The following is a 22,944-nucleotide window of genomic DNA, read 5'->3' on the forward strand; positions in this document are numbered from 1 at the left end:
TGAGTCGCTACTAGTGAATGTAATGGATATATAAATAAATGAATAAATATATATAAATATAAATAAATATATTGTGATAAATATAAAGTGCTCAATATGTGAAAAAATAGCAAACTTCGCTGCTCAACCCTCTTGGGAGAAGATCCAATTTCTCCCGTCTTGAATGGTAAGGAGAACCTCGTGGGGAGCGCAGGTTTCACCATATATATAGGGAAGAAAATATAAAATAGTGCAATATGTCTAAACAATTACAGCAATTGAAACAGGAATCATGATTGGGGACTCACATTCTCCCAGTGGTAATACAGCATTGAATAACAGAGTGGTGAGAAGACTCAGCAATGTGTAGGAGGATCTTGCTTGTATACACACCCTGATGTCAGCAGGACAAACCCTCAACAGAATGAAAGAAAGACAACTCTAGTGCAACATTGTATGTTCACTGATGATATATTCAAAAAAGGCAATTGTTATTTCACTTACACAGAATGGATCCACACGGGTTCTGGGGCATTAGAGCACACTTCTGGACTGCTGCTAGTTCACTCAATGCGTTTCGCTGGCGTGGCAGCTTCGTCGGACTCCTGACGAAGCTGCCACGCCAGCGAAACGCGTTGAGTGAACTAGCAGCAGACATATTGCACTATTTTATATTTTCTTCCCTATATATATGGTGAAACCTGCGCTCCCCACGAGCTTCTCCGCCCTTTGACCCCTGATTTGGCTGCATCCTAGGGCACGCCAGCAGCCTATTGTAGCCTTCCTGGTTCCGCCCTGGCTGGCTTTTGGAAGCTCCTCCTTTATATACCTTCCTGCTGCATTCAGTCTTTGCTGAGCATAGTCTAGTGTGATGCCGTGCCTTGCTGCATTCCTGTGACCTTGCCTTGCTTGTTAACCTCTTGTTGCCTGACCCTGCATACCTCTTGGACTCCGCACTTCTGCTCTCCTGATCCGGCTATGATCGGCCATTCTCCTGTCTCCAGTCCTGACCATGGCTATGTCCGATCCGATACTCTCCTATCCTGAACCTGCTACTTACCCCGACGATCCGCTACTCCCCAATCCCGAACTTGGCTACACACCTGGACGATCCGCAACTCTCCACTCCAGACCTGGCAAGTACTTACTACTATTCTCCAATCTATAACCCTGACCTGGCTTGAACGACTACATCCTAGGCGCGCCCTCGTGGCTGTGGGTCGACGTTAACCAATTCCCTATCTCAGCACCGCGGTCGCGCTTCGTTTGTGGTGAGCTACGTGTTACAGTATGCTCAGCCACACAAACTTCGACCCTGCTGAGGTAGGAAGAGTCCTGCGCACACACGCAGGCTACCTCTCTACCCTAGAGGAAAAAATTGTGGATAGTGAGCAAAACATACTCTTCCTTCAGGAGGACTTCTGCTCTCTTTCCCTTACCCTGCATAAACCGCGTCCCCCCCTTGGGCCTGCTGTTCCTGATCTTACCACTACTCCAGCTTTGCCTTTTTTCTCCTTGGAACCTCGTTTACCTGCCCCCAACCGCTATGGGGGTGACCCTCACGAATGCCGGGGTTTTTTGAATCAATGCTTTATACAATTTGAAATGAATCCTTCACGGTTCACTGCACCCCGCGCCAAGGTGGCGTACATTGTTTCTCTCCTTATAGATGACGCTCTTGCCTGGGCCTCTTCCATTTGGGAATGAAGATCCGACCTCACACAGGACATCGGAGCCGTTGCCCAGGAGTTCCAGAAAGTGTTTGATACACCCGGTCGTAAGATATGTGCTTCCTCTGCACTTTTTCATGTTTCTCAACGCAATCGTCCAGTCGCCAAATACGCACTCGAATTTAGAACTATAGCTGCGGAAACTGACTGGAACGACGAAGCTTTGGCCGCGGCCTTTTGGCAAGGATTATCAGAAGCCTTGAAAGATGAGCTGGCAGCCTACGACCGTCCCATCGATTTGGAAGAGCTTATTGTCGTCTGTATTAAGGTGGATCGTCGCCTCCTGGAGAGACGATCAGAGAAGGCTCATCATCGTGCCATCCCATCCCGGATCAACCCTGGTCAGGTGAGCCAAGCTGGGGTTTCTTCCCCGGATACGTCCGAGCCTATGCAATTAGGGGGTACTAGCCTCTCCAAGTCTGAGAAATTACGACGCAAGAATGCCGGTCTATGCCTTTACTGCGATGTTTCTGGACATTTTGCATATTTCTGTCCCCAAAAGTTGGGAAACGCAAAGTTCCCATGAGACTCTGGAGAGTTTCATTGAAACGCTTTTTTTCTCCCCTATTTCTACTGACAACCCTTCTCACGTTCTTATCCCCATTACTCTCTTTGGGAGGGCTTCCACGTATCTACGCTTGGTATCTATCTTCTTGGAGACCAGAGGTGCTTCAACTCAAGGTACAAAATATACACCTGGAATAGATCTAATTCAATGTTATCCACACTCCTTCGATTAGCGTGATCCTCGGGCTGCCCTGGCTACAGATACACAACCCTCAGGTGGATTGGCTCAATAAGGAACCCATTCAATGGAGTACCTTTTGCCATAAGAACTGCATCCTTGAAGCAAGTAGCATTGGGGATACCACCGTGTCCGAGGAGAAGGAGATGGTACCATAGCCTGAAGAGTACGCGGAGTTCCGGGACGTCTTCGATAAGGTCAGATCGGAGGTTCTTCCCCCTCACCGCCCGTTTGATTGTCCCATTGATCTACTTCCAGGCACCACACCTCCCAGAGGTACTTCCTATCCCTTGTCTATGCCCGAAACCAAAGCAATGGAGTATATTGCAGAGAACTTTCAGAGGGGATTTATACATCCGGGCGCAGGGTTCTTCTTTGTGAAGAAAAAGGACAGTACCTTACGTCCCTGTATAGACTATCAGTCTCTCAACAAAATTACCGTAAAGAACCCCTACCCTTTGCCCCTCATTTTCAAACTGTTTGATCGATTACAAGGAGCTAGCATTTTTTCTAAATTGGATTTACGAGGTGCCTATAATCTTGTCCGGATCCGTCAGGGTGATGAATGGAAGACCGCATTCAACACCAGAGATGGACATTATGAGTACTCGGTCATGCCTTTCGGTCTGTGCTATGCCCCTGGCATGTTTCAGGATTTCGTAAATGAAGTTTTCAGAGATCTTCTTAACTCCTTTGTAATCGTCCATCTTGACATTCTAATTTTCTCTAAATCCAGAAATGAACACATCTCTCACGTGAAACAAGTACTCCTTCGCTTACGCAAGAACAAACTTTTTGCCAAACTGGAGAAATGTCATTTTCATCAAACGTCTACCATTTTTCTAGGGTACATCATTTCTGTTACCGGCCTCACTATGAATCCCGCCAAGGTCAAAGCAGTCCTGGATTGGCCACAACCGATTACCCTTAAAGCAGTACAGCGTTTTCTTGGATTCTCAAATTATTATCGTAGGTTCATCCAAAATTTCTCTTCTCTAGTGGCTCCACTTACGGAATTAACCAAGAAAGGAGCGGACGCTGCTTCCTGGCCCACTGCTGCTCTTCAGTCTTTCGCCCGTCTCAAGAAGGCCTTTGTGTCCGCCCCTATTCTTATTCATCCTGATCTCAAACTTCCCTGTTCTCTTGAGGTTGACGCTTCTGATGTGGGTGTAGGTGTTGTTCTGTCTCAAAGGAAGAACTCCCTATCCAGGTTGCATCCATGTGCGTTCTTTTCTGGGAAAAAATCTCCGACCCAATGCAACTACGATGTCGGGAACCGGGAACTCGTAGCCATAAAATTGGCCCTCGAAGAATGGAGTCATCTGCAGGAGGGTACCGAAGATCTGATAACTATCCTCACGAATCATAAGAACTTGCTTTACATTGAAGGCGCACGTCGCCTGGGAGCCCGTCAAGCCAGATGGTCGCTATTTTTCGCTAGATTTAATTTCATAATTTCCTACCTTCCCGGATCCAAGAATATCAAAGATGACGCTCTATCTCAACAATTTTCCATGGATGACAAGACTGAGGATCAGCAAAAACCCATTCTACCGCCCAAATGTATTCTTTCGGCCACATCATTTGGAGCGCTCAAAGATATTGTCCGTCAACAAAGTCACATTCCTCCTTGCATCTCACCTCCACAGGACCGTCTCTAAACTTCATCCCTGCACCGTAAGAAGGTCCTCGAGTTGAGCCATTCGTCCAAATCAGCAGGCCACACAGGCACCAAGAGGACTCTTGACCCCATCTCTCGCACCTTTTGGTGGCCAGGAATGCAAAAGGACATAACATTTATTGTAGCTGCGTGCCCTACGTGTGCCAGGACTAAAACGCCCAGAATACCTCCTTCAGGTCTTCTTTTACATCTACCTGTTCCGGATCGGCCATGGACACATTTGTCCATGGATTTCATTGTGGACTTACCTAGTTCCAAGGTTATGAACATGATTCTTGTAGTAGTGGACCGATTCTCGAAACAGGCTCACTTCATACCCCTCAAGGGCCTCCCCAATTCTCCCAGATTAGCTGACATCTTCATCAGGGAGATCTTTCGGTTACATGGAGTAACCTTGGTAATTGTTTCAGATAGAGGCTCGCAATTTATTTCTCGTGTCTGGCGCTCGTTTTGTCTCCAGCTAGATATCGCCCTCCATTTCTCATCTGGATACCACCCACAGACTAATGGTCAAACGGAGAGGACCAATCAGTCCCTTGAACAGCATCTACGTTGCTTTACTTCGGACTCCCAAGATGACTGGGCTGAACTCTTACCCTGGGCAGAATTCGCCCACAACAATGCACGGAGTAGTTCAACCCTGGAGTCTCCTTTCTTCGTAAATTACGGATTCAACCCATCTACTCTTCCTCTTGTTCTACCTTTCTCGGGGGTCTCAGCGGCAGATGACAGAATCAAAAAATTACAAGACTTGTGGGAAAGGATCCAGGTCAACATCAGGCAAGCAGTCAATAGGCAGAAGAATCAGGCAGATTGCCACCGCAGACCTGCTCTGGACCTTAAACCTGGCGACAAGGTCTGGTTGTCATCCAGGAATATCAGGCTGAAAGTCCCCTCTATGAAATTCGTACCCTTATTTCTTGGACCCTTCTCTATTTCCGGGAGGATCAATCCGGTTGCGTATCGGCTTGCTCTCCCGTCTTCCATGCGGATGCCTTCCGTGTTTCATGTTTCACTTCTCAAACCTGTGGTCCAGAATGCCTTTTCAGTTCCGGTTCCCTCCACTTCTCCTCATATGGTTCAAGGACAACCTGAGTATGAGATCCAATCTATTCTTGATTCTAAGATCTCCAGGGGATCTCTGCACTATCTAGTGCACTGGAGAGGTTTCGACCCGGAGGAAAGATCCTGGATTCCAAGTCCATCGGGTCCACGCAGCCACACTGGTTCGCATTTTTCATGCCAAATTCCCTGATAAACCATATTGGAGTCGCCCGGAGGTCGCTCCTAAAGGGGGGTGGGGGGGTACTGTGAGGATTTGCCATCCTGGCGGTCGCAAACCGTCTCCTCACCTCAGTAGCCCTTCCGAGACAGATACTCAGGATGAGCGGTCTCATGGGCCCACTACGTGCGCGCACGCAGATCATGCACGGTCTGGTGCCCTATCCGCGGATCCCGGCTCCGCCCCGCGCTCTGACGCATGACGGGTGCGTTCGTTCAGCCTCCCTGATGATGCGCGTTCCATGCCCTGCCCCAGCTCAAATTAAATCTCCTTTCCTCCAACCTCAAGGGATGGCCCGAGTCCTTTGTACTGCCCGTGGGATGAATAGTTCTTTTGAAAGTTCCTTGTATTGTCCCCGAATATATTTGTATATAATTATCATATCCCCTCTTAGATGCCTCTTTTCTAATGTAAATAAATCTAATTTAGCTAGCCTCTCCTCATAAGTTAGATTGTCCATCCCCTTTATTAATTTGGTGGCTCTTCTCTGCACTCTCTCTAGTTCCATAATGTCTTTTCTTAGGATTGGTGCCCAAAATTGTACTCCATATTCAAGGTGTGGTCTTACTAATGCTTTGTAAAGGGGCATAATTATGTTTACTTCCCTTCCATCCATTGCCCGTTTGATGCAAGATAAGATCTTGTTTGCCTTTGCAGCTACTGCATGACCTGGGGACTATTGATAAGCCTGCTGTTTGCAAGCACTCCTAAATCCTTCTCCATCAAGGATTCCCCCAAAATATCTCCATTTAATTTGTAAGTCGCCTTTTTATTCTTGCATCCCAAATACGTAACCTTACATTTATCTGTATAAAACCTCAGATATCCAAAGGAACCGTCTCTCCACTCTAGGTTGACCCCCACAGCTAGTTGCCAAATAAGATATAAGTGCGGAGCAGGAAAAAAGACCTTTTGAAGATGCGGGGTAAAGGCCACTTGCAGACCCGCTTCCCATGTGGGGCCAGCGGCTGCAATTGCAGCAGCCCACGGATGGAGCTCTCACAGCTCACGAGAGTCCGTCCCCTCTGTGTCTCCAGGTCTTGTGATACCTGAAAGGGTAATGATGCACTTCCTGCGCGACCACGATCCAGAAGTAAGAAAGAAAAAATGATCGATATCAGCGCTGCTCCTTGGGATGACAGACTCACCAAGTATGTAATAAAATCAATTTATTAAATCTACATAAAACAGATACTAGAACATAACAAAAAAGACCTCCTCCCACATGTTTCGGGCGAGTTGGCCCTTTCTCAAGGAGTTTATCTGTATAAACCTACAGTGGCGGCCGCCTTTATTCTAATGCGGCCGCCACCGCAATGCGCGTGCAATGCGTGGGGTGACGTCACTGTGGCGCTGGTGTCACGTGGCGCGCCTGCTTCCCCGGCATCCCCTGAAGGTTGAAGCGGGGTTACGGGGAAGATGCAGGTGCAGCCAGGGGGTCGGGAGGGGAGAGGAAGATGCGCGCGAGGGGAGGGTAGGGGAGTGCAGGGAAGAGATGCGGCTGGCGCGTGGCCTAGTTTGGTGCCAGCCGAACTAAGCCCTGGGAAATTACGGGCAAATGTTAGAATGAAAGTGGCCGCAGCAGTAATCTGCCATTTACCTGCCCACGTTTCCAGTCTCTCCAAGTCCTCCTGAAGAGAAATTACATCCTGCTCTGATTCTATTACCTTAAACAATTTAGGCTGCGGTCCCAGTAACAGCCTGTGCGCGCGGCGTGCACTGTGCGTGTAAGCACCGCCCCTCAATGGGGCTGGGCCCAGTACGCACCGTCACGCAGAAGGTGCAGTCGCGCTGTGCTGCAAGGTTTTCCCAACTCAATCAAATTGAGTTTACTCCTAGGGACGGAGGCGTGGCCACGCCCCCACTGGCGATTCACCCAATGAGGGCGAACCAGCCGCGTGACATAATGGCCACGCCCCCGCAAATCCCCGCCCATGCCCCCTCCCGTCGCAAGATTCTCCACTCCCTTGCAGATCGCGGTTAGCGCTGTGCACGCAAAGCCCCCCCCCCCCCCCCCCCGGCGCGCGTCACAGACATTATTGGGACCGCAGCCTTAGTATCATCAGCAAAGATGGAGACTTTGCTCTCGATGCCAACCTCAAGGTCATTAATAAACAAGTGAAAAAGTATGGTTCATGTTTTGGTTATTTTTTTAATGGGCAAATGTGCTATCCAGATATGGATAATTGTGAATTTGCCCATTACTGTACTGTATGTATGTGAGGGGTTGGGGACGACGACGTTATTCAATGTATTGGTGATTGTATTGTAATTTTTCTTGTGGATAATGTGGGTGGGTGAAGGAGGTAGTTGTTCAAGGGTGGGTGGTTAGGCCTCTCGGGGGGGGGGGGGTGGTTGTGGTGGGGGTTAACCCTTGCATTATCATACCAGTTACCACCACTATGGTAGTGAAGGGGTTAACTCCTCCTGCAACCTTCCTGGTAGGCCTATCCACACACTACCCCCTTAACCCACGCCCTCTAGTCCCAATAAAACATGTACTCTGGCTTAACCTGCTCATTGCCTTAGCAGATTGCCGCTAAGGTAATGAAGCTGCTTTTATTTTATTTTGATAACACAGTAATGTAGCAGAGGGTCTCCAGAGCCGAACCACACTAATTTCAGCCTCGGGGACCCCTGCTTCCCGAGTTACAGACCACGGTATGAGGTGCCGGTATCCCCCTGCTTCGTTTAAATCTCCCGGTCACGTGGGCCGTGACATGGGAGAATTTAAACAAGGCGAGGATACCGGCACCCAATAACGGAGACTGTAACTCGGAAAGCAGGGGTCCCCAGACGTGAAATTAATGTGATTCAGCTCCGGAGAACCCTGCGTGTGTTATTAAAGTGAAAGCGAAACTTCCGGTGACGTCATCCAGAATGGCTGGATAGCTAGGGAGCTCCCTGGACACTCGCAACATAAAGCGATCAGAAGGTAATTTCCCCCACGGATTTTTCACTTTATACGGGCGGAACGTACAGCTAAGTCCCCCGACATGTCCACTAAGACAAAAAATGCCCTCTCAAGGCCTCTCACGGTTCTTTAAACCACCGCAGCTCTGGTCAGGCTCTACCAGTGGAGACCAAGATGGCGCCGGGACACGTGCCCCAGCAAACAAAGTGCAGGACCGGACGGTCTTGGGTATGGTAGTTACCGCACGCACCTACCTGGAAGATCTTCTCACAAAAATGCTCGATAAGCTACATCAATCTTTACAGCTTGATTTAAAAACTGCAGTAACCAAGCTAAAGGAGGAAATAAATGGCCTCTCTCAGAGGACCACAGACTTGGAAACTAAGCTGGAGGAGGCCCTACAGTTACAAACAGCGGCAGATGATGAAATCCTACGCTTAGATCAGGAGATTCATCTCCTTAAAGATGGTCTTGAGGATCAAGAAAACCGGGACCGAAGCCAAAATCTAAGGATTCGTAATATCCCAGAATCAGTACTCCCTGACCTCCTCCAGCCCTATTTCATAAATCTTTTCAATACTATATGCAATGATTTTGAGGAAAAGACCTTGAAATCAACCAAATATTCAATGATTTGTACAAGGTGACAATTGGAAGACGCAGTGAACTTAGACTGCTGACCCTCCTCCTAAGGGAAAACAGGTTGCGATATAGATGGGGGTTCCCGTTTAGGCTTATCGTCATCAAAAACGGCAAACATCTTTCCATCAGACATCCAGAGGAGATGGATCAATTTATCCATGTGTTGGGCCTGTCACCTCCATCCACTGAAGACCGCGAGCCACCGAGATCCGAAAGACCAGACCGAGGTGCGGGACAGGCTAGGGCCTCGGAGAGACTAGCAGGGCAAATTGCTCAAAGACCATAGATCTAAGAGGACGACCCTGAGCAGACTTCCTGCTGATATCCTGGCTACATTCTGATTGCTACCTGAGGAAAAAAGAGCTAACCGACTCCACTCAACTTACCTGATAAATGATGGCTGTCTCTGTTGAAGTTTGGATATCCCGACCTTGTATTCAAGTCCGGGTATGAGGAGTCCTACTAACAACAGAGTCCAATCATGATGAAGCCAACTTTTACTATGGGGGTTATGTGGGTTTGGGGAGAGGGGTGTTGCGGTGGAGACGCGGGCGCCCGGTCCATGGAAACAACCCAGATGGTTTGATCTCGGGGTCCTGCGTGTCCTGTAGGTAACGCCGAAAGACCAACTGATGAGATTGCTTATCAGACGTTACACACCTACGGGTTTGATCTCAGACTGGGGGGAAACGGACGCTCCCTGTCCGACCCCTGGATGTGCAGCTCTACTCTCGGCAGCATATCCAGGTTTGATCGGTACATCTTACACTCTATTTTGTTAACAATAATGAGCGGACCGAACCCGATCCCGGGTGTTCGGAGGAGAACCGAGTTCCGGGCGGTCAAGAGCCCCACCTGTGGGAAGTTTGTATCATTAAGGATATTATGTTTTGTTTATAATTTGAATCACTTGCTTGATTTATATACGGGTCTAATTTTTGGCTGGGATGTCCCGGACGCGCTCTCTACCTGTCCCCCGGGCACACTGACCAAATCCCGGGCATTTAGGTTTGTCGGATATTTTCATACTCCCTTTTTTTTTCCCCCTTTATAATGTTGAGCGGGCAGTGCTGACCCTCGGTTCTCGGAAGACAGCCGGGCTGTAGGCGGTCAAGATCCCCCCGCCCCTCAGGGGGGGATTGAAAACTTATATTTAATATCCCCAGTTAGTTTGTTCAACTGTTTTTCATGTGGTAGTTTAATAGTAACCAGCTGTTTTTCGCTAAGATGATTCAAGTGCCTGGTTTTATTAAGTGTTCTGAAATGTCTAGAAAATGTTTGAAGTGTTTAAAAATAATTTTTGCTTATTATAAGTTATTCTTCCCCCTCCCCTGTACTCCCTCACCCCCCCCCCATATACCCATATGACCACAAATTTGGCCATAATACACAAAGAGAGCCGAGACCCTTTGCAATGTGGTAGTAATCTCTTTATTAAATAATCATTTTAAAATTATATAGCAAAATCCTGGCGAACAGGTTAAACCCTATTTTGCCCAGATTGATACATATCGATCAGGTAGGCAAGCTTCAGATAACACCCGGAAATAATAATAATAATATAGTGGATGATGTTCACCTCACTGGAACCAAAGCCATTCTTCTAAGCCTTGACGCAGAGATGGCGTTCAACAGAATAGATTGGGTATTCTTAGATAAAACACTACAGAAATTTGGATTTAAAGACACTTTTTTTAGATGGATTCTGAGGATTATACCAAAATCCGACACCTTTAGTTAAATTACCAGGGAATAACCCGGACCCGATTAAAATAAAAAATGGTACGAGACAGGGGTGCCCATTGTCCCCTCTTCTTTTCGTTCTAACGATTGAACAATTAGTTGCTAATATCAGAGCAAATGCAAACATAGAGGGTAGAGTGATTGGAAAAATAAATGATAAAATGCAAACCCCCAGACCTCTGTACCCAACCTCCAAAAAGCATTATCAGACTTTGGGGAAATCTCTGGATATAAAATTAATAATGATAATTTTTGAATCTCCCAGAACAGGAGATTAAGTTACTGAAACGGAAGTTTAATTATAGATGGAGTTCCTCGCACATTACATATCTGGGAGTAAATGTGACCAGGCACTACCACTCTATATCAGAGCAACTACCCACCCTGTTTGTAAGATCAAAAGGGATTTGGCAAAGTGGGAAGGATACCAGGTGTCGTGGATCGGGAGAATTGTATCAGTTAAAATGAACATACTCCCTAGACTATTATCATTTCCAGGCTCTTCCAGTCCGGATACCTGGATCCGAATTGAAAAACCTAGAAAACAGAATATTTTCATTTTATTTGGCTGGGCAAAAGGCCAAGAACAGCTATATCGGTCATGATGACCTTAAAGATAAGAGGGGGAATAGTGTCCCAGATATCTCAAAATATTACCAAGCTGCCCAATTATGGCAGGTGGTGGTGTGGAACGCTGATCCAATGCAAAACTGTTGGTTGACTATAAAATCCCAATACACTAGAACGTCTTCTCTGCTAATGTCTCTATGGGCACCTGATAAGAAGGATGTGCAGGCAAAAATGTTTGAGCTGGGGTCGATGAGATTCACCTGGGAGACTTGGAGCAAGTCTAAGGGCAAATTTAATCTCGCATCTTCCGCCTCACAACTCACCCCACTTTTCAATAACCCTAGTTTCCCTCTAAGATGTGACTACAAACAATTCGATCAATTTAAAGCTAAGAATATTAGAGTAATTGCCAACCTATTACATAACGGGAAACTCTCTAGTTTCCAAGAGCTCCAAATCAGGTATGAGACACCAGACCTGAACATGTTTAATTATCTTCAGATTAGACATTTTCTACAAAAAAATTATCCGAAATTAGAATTCACCGCCCTCACAAGTTTTGAAATATTGTGTAGGATAGGTACTTATCAAAAAGGTTTGATTACTAGAATATATGCTGGAATGGAGGCCTCGGTCGACTCGCCTGACCATGACTATATGCTCAAATGGGCTGCTGATTTAAACATAGAAATTGACAGGGATGATTGGGAGGATATTTGGGAGTTCGCTGTAAAAATCTCCATATGCACTACCATTAAAGAATATATATACAATTCTATTTTATTGGTAACTCACTCCAAGTTGATTGAAACAAATCTACCCTCCCATGTCTGATCTGTGTTGGAGGAGCTGCGGACAGAGAGGCGATATGACCCATATTTGGTGGACATGCCCGGCAATACAGAAATACTGGACCATTATCCAAACTATTATTAAAGAAATAATCCCCAAGATCTCCATCCCCATGGACCCCCTGATTTTTGTGTTAGCAAAGCCAGTTGAAGATATTGGGCGCCTAGTGAGACGGCTGATATCATTTATTCTGACGGCAGCTAGATGTGCTGTGGCGGCCTCTTGGAAGAAGATAGCCCACCCTCTAGACAAACTGTTGATTAGCAATGGTGGCTGTGGGCGAACAACGGAGGTCACTGCTCCTTCCCCCCTCTTCCCCCCCTATCTTTCATCCTTGTTTTCTTCTTTCCTTGTCCTCCTTGTAGGACATTCACTGGATAGTGCTGAGTGGTCCTTGTTACCATCTAGTAGGAAATCAATACACCCACTGTATTGTTCACAAATAAAACTAGGATACTTATCAGGTGTTATTAAATATTATTCATTGTTTTCTCTATTTCTCTACATTCACTGAAAATATAACTGTATTTTGTTTTCTATCAATGTCTTGAAATGTTGTTTATTTTATGTTCACCCAATAAAAATATTTGAAAATAAAAGCCCCACGATCGCCTGTTAGAGGCCCGCACGGAGAGTGACTGATTCAGTCTCACTCAGTGCGTATCTCTTACAGACGGGAACAGACCGGTATGATTTATACAGTGTGAGTGCCATTCAAACGCAGGCACCCCCGCTGTGTTTATCCAATAGCCCATTACAGACTTGTATTGACTGTGCTGTTGAGTGTTCCCGAGGTGCTCAAGACTTTACCGTGACCTTTGGGCCATAAGGAAAGTTTGCATCTGTACTGTATGTTTCCTAGAAGTTTCCTCTGAAATAACAAGTTGTTGCCCTGTTTTTTTCACAGTACAGTACAATGAAATTTCATTGACATGGGAATCTACAGACCCGAAAACAGTAATAAGCAAACAACTAACTCAATCAAATTCAGCTTTTATCATCTCTACAATGTCGTTTCGTAGGAAGCTGAAAAACTTTCTAAATCACTATTCCATGGCAGTCATCAAAGTTAGGGAAGCTACATCCAATGACTCTTGGGGGCCTTCTGGAACCCTCATGTCAGAAATAGCTGACCTGACATACCACGCTGACTCATTCTCCGAGATCATGCATATACTATGGCACAGACTGAATGATCGTGGTGAAAAATGGCGTCATGTCTACAAGTCTCTAACCCTGCTGGATTACTTAATCAAAAATGGGTCAAAACGAGTCATTACAAATTGCCGGGAAGGACTGTATAACATTCAGATCTTGAAAGAATTCCAGTACATAGATGAATCAGGAAGAGACCAAGGTAATGGTGATGCTTTCCCTACCACAATTGTGAGACTAAAGACACCTACAAATCCTAAATAGTATAAGCAAAAAATAGGAAAAGGATTCCAGCAATCGATGCTCAGCTGTCCAGGGTCACTGTATTGCAATAATATCTTGAACAATACTGAAATTAGATCTGTGAGGAACCAATGAAATCCACCCTCTGGAGTAAATCAGCTTCCAGTGTGTCTGTCTCAGTCTCCTAACATGTGGGGGACCTTTGGTGTGTGGCATCAAATCTTCGAGTCAGCTGTATATATGCATGACTCCATGTTCTGTATACACCAATGTAATAAGTAGTCTCCCTGGAGAATGGCACACATATGGTAGTAATAAGACCCCAATCACTAGCTGAAGGAGTGGGGGTACTCACGATTGAGAGGTGGTCGGTCCGTCAGCGTGCATCACGTATAATATGTGAAGCAGTAGAAGAAATCCATGAAGGAGTGAAGCGGAGCACAGCAATGAAGTTGGGGGCTAGACATCAGTAGGTATGAGGTTAAAAATCCTTTAATCCATGGTTGACATCCTGGTCTCTTTGACAAAGGGCGACGACCCGAAACGCGTTAGAGATTTACTTACCACCATACCAGGATGTCAACCATGGATTAAAGGATTTTTAACCTCATACCTACCGGTGTCTAGCCCCCAACTTCATTGCTGTGCTCCGCTTCACTCCTCCGTGGATTTTTTCTACTCCTAAATAGTATATCCTGATCTTTAAATAGATTTCATTTAGCAGAAGAAAAACATTATTTTCACAAACCTACATGAAACCTAGATTTTTTTTTTATACGACAGGAATTCCAAAATAAGCATGTAATTACTAGGAAAAAAATCTACCGTATGTAACATAGATCGCAGATTCTTTATCCAGGTACTGTAGGTGTACTATACTGTAACTGAAATCTGTTCCGCAAACAAAGAACTGAAAGGAAAATGACAATAAGAAACACAGGAGTTTACACACCACATTTTAATATCACGTCACTCCTTCAATTGATCCACATAGTCACTTCTCAAATCATTCATTGAGACAAGCTGGGCAAAATAGGAGCAAAGTATGTAGTGTGCAGTGTGTAACAGCACATCAACAAATCTCGATTACAAAACATGCAAAGTTGTTTACCAAGGACATTTTCACAATGGTTGAAATAATTGTTGTTTTTTAGAATTTCACATAGAGATTGGTTATACTTTTATTTTATACGGTTTTAAAATGTTACTTTTAATTTATAAGGCTTGACAATACAGCTAAACCCCGTTATAACGCGGGTCTCGGGGTCCACCCCGAGACCACCGCGTTACTAACGGGGTCGCGAGAAAAAAAAATGGCCGCCGCGCTTTAGCGCATATTTATCCCGCGGGACAGGAGATGGGAGCGGGCATGTCCCTCCGCTCCCCGCTTCCCCCTGTCACCGCGGGACAGGCCGCGGGGCAGGAGATGGGAGCGGGGATGTCCCTCCTGTCCCCGCTTCCCCCTGTCACCGCGGGACAGGCCGCGGGGCAGGAGATGGGAGCGGGGATGTCCCTCCTGTCCCCGCTTCCCCCTGTCACCGTGTGACAGGCCGCGGGGCAGGAGATGGGAGCGGGGATGTCCCTCCTGTCACCGTGTGACAGGCCGCGGGGCAGGAGATGGGAGCGGGGATGTCCCTCCTGTCCCCGCTTCCCCCTGTCACCGCGGGACAGGCCGCGAGGCAGGAGATGGGAGCGGGGATGTCCCTCAGGTCGCCGCTTACCTCAGATCCCGCTGCCTGCACGGAGGTGGTAGCGGGGGGTTTCTTCTCCCCACCTCTGTCCCTGGCGCTCCCGCTGCCTGCGCGGGAGGAGGGGGGGGAGCGGGTGGTGGTGCTGGTCGCGGCCTTTCCTCTGCTCCGACCCCACCCCCCGTCTGTGTAGAGTGAGAGAGTGTGTGTGTGTATGTATATATGGGAGAGAAAGTGTGTGTGTGTATATGGGTGTGTGTATGTGGGTGTGAGTGTGTGTAAGTGTCTGAGTGTGTGTGTAAGTGTGTGTAAGTGTGTGTGAGTGTCTGTGAGTGTCTAAGTGTGTGTAAGTGTGTGTAAGTGTGTGTGAGTGTCTGTGAGTGTCTAAGTGTGTGTAAGTGTGTGTGAGTGTGTGTGAGTGTCTAAGTGTGTGTAAGTGTGTGTAAGTGTGTGTGAGTGTCTGTGAGTGTGCGTAAGTGTGCGTGGGAGTGTGTGTGAGTGTGTGTGCGTGTGTGTGCGTGTGCGTAAGTGTGTGTGAGTGTCTGTGAGTGTCTGTAAGTGTGTGTGAGTGTGTGTGCAGTGTGAGCAATGAGGAGTGTGTGTGCAGTGTACAGTGTGTGTGCAGTGTGTCAGTGTGTGCAGTGTGAGCAATGAGCAGTGTGTGTGCAGTGTGTCAGTGTGTGCAGTGTGAGCAATGAGCAGTGTGTGTGCAGTGTGCAGTGTGTCCAATGAGCAGTGTGTGTGCAGTGTGTCAGTGTGTGCAGTGTGAGCAATGAGCAGTGTGTGTGCAGTGTGCAGTGTGTCCAATGAGCAGTGTGTGTGCAGTGTGTCAGTGTGTGCAGTGTGAGCAATGAGCAGTGTGTGTGCAGTGTGCAGTGTGTCCAATGAGCAGTGTGTGTGCAGTGTGCAGTGTGTGTGCAGTGTGTCCAATGAGCAGTGTGTGTGCAGTGTGCAGTGTGTGTGCAGTGTGTCAGTGTGTGCAGTGTGAGCAATGAGCAGTGTGTGTGCAGTGTGCAGTGTGTGTGCAGTGTGTCAGTGTGAGCAATGAGCAGTGTGTATGCAGTGTGCAGTGTGTGTGCAGTGTGGCAGTGTGAGCAATGAGCAGTGTGTGTGCAGTGAGTGTGTGCAGTGTGTGCAGTGTGTGCAGTGTGCAAAAAAAAAAATTTTTACATTTTTTTTTTTTTTTTTAAAAAACGGGAGCCACGGGAAAACCGCGTTATAACCGAATCGCGGTATAACGAGGCGCGTTATAACGGGGTTTAGCTGTACCAAACGAAATATACGCTAATCTAATATTTTAAAACTGTATATAGATATAATCCTCCAAGGCTCTATTGGAGAAAAAATACATGAGGCACATAGACACCTACTGTTCAAAGTGTAGGTGTGTCAATAATCTCCACTAGATGTAATATAAACACACATATTAAAAAGAGGAAAAGAGAAAGCCTCAGCTGCAGGAGTTGAAAAACAAGTACAGCTCAATCCCCTTATAACGCTGTGCTTGGGGTCCAAAGAATGACATCGCTCTATAAGCGGATCGCGTTAGAAATAATGTACAATAAAGTATTTAAGATACCAATAATCGTTATGTAAAGTATTCATAAATACGAAAATTGGGAGCCACGCTTGCATCGCGTTGTAAGCGGATTTGCGTTGTAACGGATCGCATTATAACGAGGTTGAGCTGTACTACAAGTTCACTTGGAACCTGCTATGTAACCAATATGTCATTAATTATGGATATACATATCGTCACAATATAGCATGAAAAATCCAGTCCAATTCAATCCAGAGGGTGCTGCTTTCTTAGTCAGGGATGCAAACCCGGTATTCCAACGTGATACTAAGATAAGAAAAGAAAGCGCACTCCTCATGGTGCAATAAAATCTTTTTACTAAACACAAAGAATAATAGAAATGCATTCATAAACATCCACGTTTAAAAAGCTGTGGATTTGGAGGTTGTGTGGATTTGTAGAACGTACTTCCTCTGCAGGGATACTTTGCCATTTAGTCAGCGCGTCCGCTTCTGGCAGGCACTTGGGTTGTAACTCAGCTGTTCTTCTGCAAAACGTGATCTTCTGATGGTGCAGCCCAGCGTCACCACGTCCTCACGTCGCTTCTATGGGGCGGATCAGGGATGATGGCAACACAGCATGGCTCCAGAGACAGCACGCTCCCTTCCTTCACCTGCACAGTGATACACGATCCACTCCTCCAACTTCCACCCTCTCTCTGCTACCAATGGGAACCACCCTACGTGTTTCGAGGCGTGGCCCCTTCATCAGGGTTGTGGTTTTCCATGGTAGTCCTTTCATTTAAATACATTTAATCCTATCTCTTATACCTGCTTGGTAAAACCCCACATGGGGTTATCTACATCATCCAAACTCACCTCTAATTGGCTTAAATAGACTTAGTCACCTCTGGTATGAGTAAGGTATAAATTAAGTACGGACAAAATATATAACAGAAGAATAAGAGTAAATAATCAAGATGTATATACTAAGCATAACCATACATACTCCATGCATTAGTTGCATACCTCATAATTCATAAATATACATATACACAATTAAAAAAAAATATATATAAATGCATGCAGTCAAATACTACACTTCTTAGAACCCACAAGAATGTAGATCTAGCTGGACATACCACTAATCCATCGGTAAAGGGCTTTTATACAGTAGATGCAGTGGGAGATGCCTGACATGCAATTATGTTTTGGACAAACAGATTTATTTTCAATCGAATACTTCTAACAAAATCTATCCAATGCAAACTTTTATCAACTATAACAACAGATTTGTAGTATATGTTTTAATATGTGGATGTGGGTTACAATATGTTGGAAGAACTAAGAGAACCCAGATTTTTAGAACACAGGAAATATTCTTAAAGACTTTTAACACATTAGATGTCCAGGCATTTTAAACGAATGCACTAATATGGACCCATGTGGACTCCGCATGACTGGTAAAGAACATGTTGAGGTGGAAGTTAAGGGAGGAGACAGATTTCTTATATTATGTCATAGAGAAAACTTCTGGATACATGAATTAGGTACTCTTTCACCAAAAGGTCTCAAAGAAGCAATTGATCTAGTTTCATTGTTATGATGCTAAAGTCTAAGTATATAATTTTGAATGCCTCCCACATAGTAAGGTACTCTAAATAATTCCTCATACTAATGTCACTCAAATTTTATATAAATGGGAGTTAGGAATGTAGGGTGTAAGTAACTTTTTAACATTTCCCTAGGATCACACACTTTCTCCATACTATAGGGATGGTGTGTAATGCTTAGAGTTAATGTTTTGAAAGAGTTTATATAGTGTAATTTTTGGAGTGTATTATATCATACACAAATATTAATTTTATATTATTTATTACAACAATTTGTTTTGTAGGTTCATCCATGTGTCTGCTATATTATTATGAGATTGTTTAAGATTTTTTTAGTATTATTATGATTACATATCCGGATACTAATGCAATGTTTGGTACTTTTAATCTGGAAGAGTGTATTTGACCGCATGCAATTCTATATATTTATATATTTTTATTGTGTATGTATATTTATGAATAATTATGAGGTATGCAACTAATGCATGGAGTATGATGGTTATGCTTAGTATATGCATCTTGATTATTTGCTTTTATTCTTCTGTTTTACATAGTTACATAGTAGATGAGGTTGAAAAAATACATAGGTCCATCAAGTTCAACCTATGCTAAATTTAGACTACAGATACTTTATCCTATATCTATACTTACTTATTGATCCAGAGGAAGGCAAACAAAAAAACCCAGAGTCATATCATCCAATGATATCTCATAAGGGGAAAAATAAATCCCTTCCTGGCACCAAGAATTGGCAATCGGATTAATCCCTGGATCAACATCCTTCCCATGTATACTTATTTGGTATATCCCTGTATACCTTTCCTATCTAAAAAGATGTCCAACCTTTTTTTGAACAAATCTATTGTATCTGCCATCACAGTCTCCATGGGTAATGAATTCCACATTTTAACTGCTCTTACTGTAAGAAACCCTTTCTTTTGTTGCTGGTGAAATTTCCTTTCCTCCAACCTTAAGGGATGGCCCCAAGTCCTTAGTACTGCCTGTGGGATGAATAGTTCTTTTGAAAGCTCCTTGTATTGTCCCCGAATATATTTGTATATAGTTATCATATCCCCTCTTAGACGCCTCTTTTCTAATGTAAATAAATCTAATTTAGCTTGCCTCTCCTCATAAATTAGATTGTCCATCCCCTTTATTAATTTGGTGGCTCTTCTCTGCACTCTCTCTAGTTCCATAATGTCTTTTCTTAGGATTGGTGCCCAAAATTGTACTCCATATTCAAGGTGTGGTCTTCCTATTCCTTTGTAAAGGGGCATAATTATGTTTACTTCCCTTCCACCCATTGCCCGTTTGATGCAAGATAAGATCTTGTTTGCCTTTGCAGCTACTGCATGACATTGGGCACTATTGCTAAGCCTGCAGTCTACAAGCACTCCTAAATCCTTCTGCATCAAGGATTCCCCCAATATATCTCCATTTAATTTGTTAGTCGCCTTTTTATTCTTGCATCCAAAATGCATAACCTTACATTTATCTGTATTAAACCTCATTTGCCATTTACCTGCCCAGGTTTCCAGTCTCTCCAAGTCCTTCTGAAGAGAAATTACATCCTGCTCTGATTCTATTACCTTACACAATTTAGTATCATCAGCAAAGATGGAGACTTTGCTCCCAATCCCAACCTCAAGATCATTAATAAACAAGTTAAAAAGCAGGGGTCCCAGTACCGATCCCTGAGGTACTCCACTCACGACTTTAGCCCAACCTGAAAAAGTTCCATTTATGACAACCCTCTGTTGTCTGTCCTTTAACCAGTTTTCAATCCAGGTGCATATATTATTACTGAGTCCAATTTTCTTTATTTTGCAAAATCTAAGTAGACCACATCAACTGCATTATCCTGGTCTAAATTCCTACTTACCTCCTCAAAGAAACAAATAAGGTTAGTTTGGCAAGATCTATCCTTCATAAATCCATGCTGACTATTACTAATAATTTTGTTTTCCATTAAGTATTCCTGAATGTTATCCCGTATTAAACCTTCAAGTAGTTTCCCTACTATTGAAGTCAGGCTTACAGGTCTGTAATTTCCCGGTTGTGATCTAGTTCCCTTTTTAAATATAGGCACCACATCTGCTTTACGCCAATCTTGTGGTACTGACCCTGTGGAAATGCAGTCCTTGATTATTAAATATAATGGTTTGGCTATTTCTGAGCTTACCTCCTTGAGAACTCTTGGATGTGTGCCATCGGGGCCAGGTGCCTTATTTACTTTAATTTTTTCAAGTCGCTTATAAACTTCTTCCTCAGTTAACCAATTGTTCATTAATATGGAGGTTGTGGCTTCCTCCTGCGGCACTACTATTGAACTTGATTCTTCCCTGGTAAACACAGAGGCAAAGAATTTGTTTAATACCTCTGCTTTATCCTTATCTCCAATAATCTGCCTACCCATCTCACACTGAAAGGGTCCTATATTTTCTTTTCTCATTTTTTTGTTATTAAGGTACTTAAAGAACTTTTTAGGGTTGACCTTACTTTCTATTGCAATCCTTTTTTCATTATCCATTTTTGCTAATTTGATTGCCCTTTTGCAATTTTTGTTACATTCCTTATAATTCTGATACGATGTATCCGTCCCTTCTGCCTTAAAGAATCTAAACGCCATCCTCTTCTTGTCCATTTCCTCCCCTACCTGTTTATTTAGCCACATTGGTTTTGACTTCTTTCTTGTATACTTATTACCCAGGGTATACACTGATAAGTGTGCTTTTCTAACAATGTTTTAAAGACTGCCCATTTATCTTCTACATTTTTCCCTGCAAAAACATCATCCCATTGTATTACTACTAGATTAGACCTCAGTTTATTAAAATCTGCCTTTCTAAAGTTTAAGGTCTTGTTGAACCCAAGAAATCTATTTTTTGATCATTTATTTCAAATGAGACCATGTTATGATCACTGTTACCCAAATGTTCCAGAACTTGAATATTTGTTATTACTTCTACATTGTTTGATATGACCAAATCCAGTATTGCCCCTCTCCTGGTTTGTTCCTCAATAATTTGGGTCATATAATTGTCTATAAGCACCCCCAAAAACGTGTTTCCTTTTGTTCTAACGCTAATCTCATTGCCCCAGTCTATGTCTGGATAATTAAAATCCCCCATTATGCAAACATGACCCAGTTTTGATGCCTTTTCCATTTGCAAAAGTATTTTAGCTTCCTCAATCTCACAGATATTTGGTGGTTTATAGCATATTCCCACAAACATTTTCTTAATACTTTTATCTCCACTGCTAATTTCTATCCACAAAGTCTCTAAATTTTCATCATTCCCTTCATAAACATCATCCCTTATAATAGGTTTTAGATCTGGGTTAACATATAAACAAACTCCACCTCCCCTTCTATTTGTTCGATCCTTCCGAAAAAGGGTATAACCCTCTAAATTAATTGTCCAGTCATGAGTTTCATACCACCATGTTTCAGTAATGCCTATGATATCATACTGCTCCCTTGCAGCTATTAATTCAAGCTCCCCCATTTTATCTGTCCGGCTTCTTGCATTAGCAAGCATGCATTTAAGTTTTTTTTCAGCCTGTACTATTATCTCCTCCTTCCTTTCTGCGCCCACTTGGTTTAGTCTTTAGAAGTTTTCTAGTTTTATCTGTATTTACTATGGTTGTCTCACTGCTTGTCAAACTCGCACTTGCGCCCATTCTATTTCCATACCACCTTGTATCCTCCTCTATTCCATTTAGTTCATTATCTTTTTCATTCCCCTCCCCCCTCCATCCTAGTTTAAAATCTCCTCCAACCTTTTTAGCATTCTCCCCCCTAGCACAGAAGATCCCTTTTCATTGAGGTGCAATCTGTCCCTAGAATATAGATGGCACCTCTCAGAAAAGGAGTCCCAATGCTCTAAAAACCCAAATCCCTCCTTCCTGCACCACTTTCTTAGCCATGCATTAACCTCCCTGATCTCTGACTGTCTCCCTGCGTTAGCACATGGCACTGGTAGTATTTCAGAAAACACTACCTTGGAGGTCCTTGCCTTAAGCTTTTGGCCTAGATCCCTGTAATCATGTTTTAGGACCCTCCATCTTTCTCTAACTTTGTCATTGGTGCCAACGTGTACCAAGACCGCCAGGTCAATCCCAGCCCCCCCAACAATCTGTCTACCCGATCCGCAATGTGCCGAACCCGAGCACCCGGGATACAACAAACTGTTCGGTTCATGCGGTCCCGGCAACAGATTGCCCTATCTACCTTCCTAATAATGGAGTCCTCTACCACCACAATCTTTCTTTGTATCTGAGCATCCTGAGTCCCCACTTTAGATTTTGTCCGTATTTAACTTATACCTTACTCATACCAGAGGTGACTAAGACTAATTAAGCCAACTAGAGGTGAGTTTGGATGATGTAGAATTACCCCATGGGGGGTGTTAACTAGCAGGTATAGGAGATAGGAGGACAAAATGTATTTAAATGAAATGACTACCATGGGAAACCACACCCCTGACGAAGAGGCCACGCCTCGAAATGCGTAGGGTGGTTCCCATTGGTAGCGGAGAGAGGGTGGAAGCTGGAGGAGTGGTTCGTGTATCACTGGGCAGGAGAAG

The 22,944-nt window shown here is 44.4% G+C and overlaps 1 protein-coding gene across 1 annotated transcript in view; it reads left to right on the forward strand.

The window, feature by feature from the left end:
* ENTHD1 (ENTH domain containing 1) overlaps positions 1–22,944 on the forward strand; it is a 281,812-nt gene that overhangs the window by 43,917 nt on the left and 214,951 nt on the right. Inside the window, exon 3 of the mRNA XM_075573741.1 lies at positions 13,046–13,495. Within this exon, the coding sequence (XP_075429856.1) occupies positions 13,147–13,495 (349 nt within the window). The 5' untranslated portion in view covers positions 13,046–13,146. The remainder of the gene's footprint in view (positions 1–13,045; positions 13,496–22,944) is intronic.

Source organism: Ascaphus truei, chromosome 17, assembly GCF_040206685.1.
Source record: "Ascaphus truei isolate aAscTru1 chromosome 17, aAscTru1.hap1, whole genome shotgun sequence".
Lineage (NCBI taxonomy): Eukaryota > Metazoa > Chordata > Amphibia > Anura > Ascaphidae > Ascaphus > Ascaphus truei.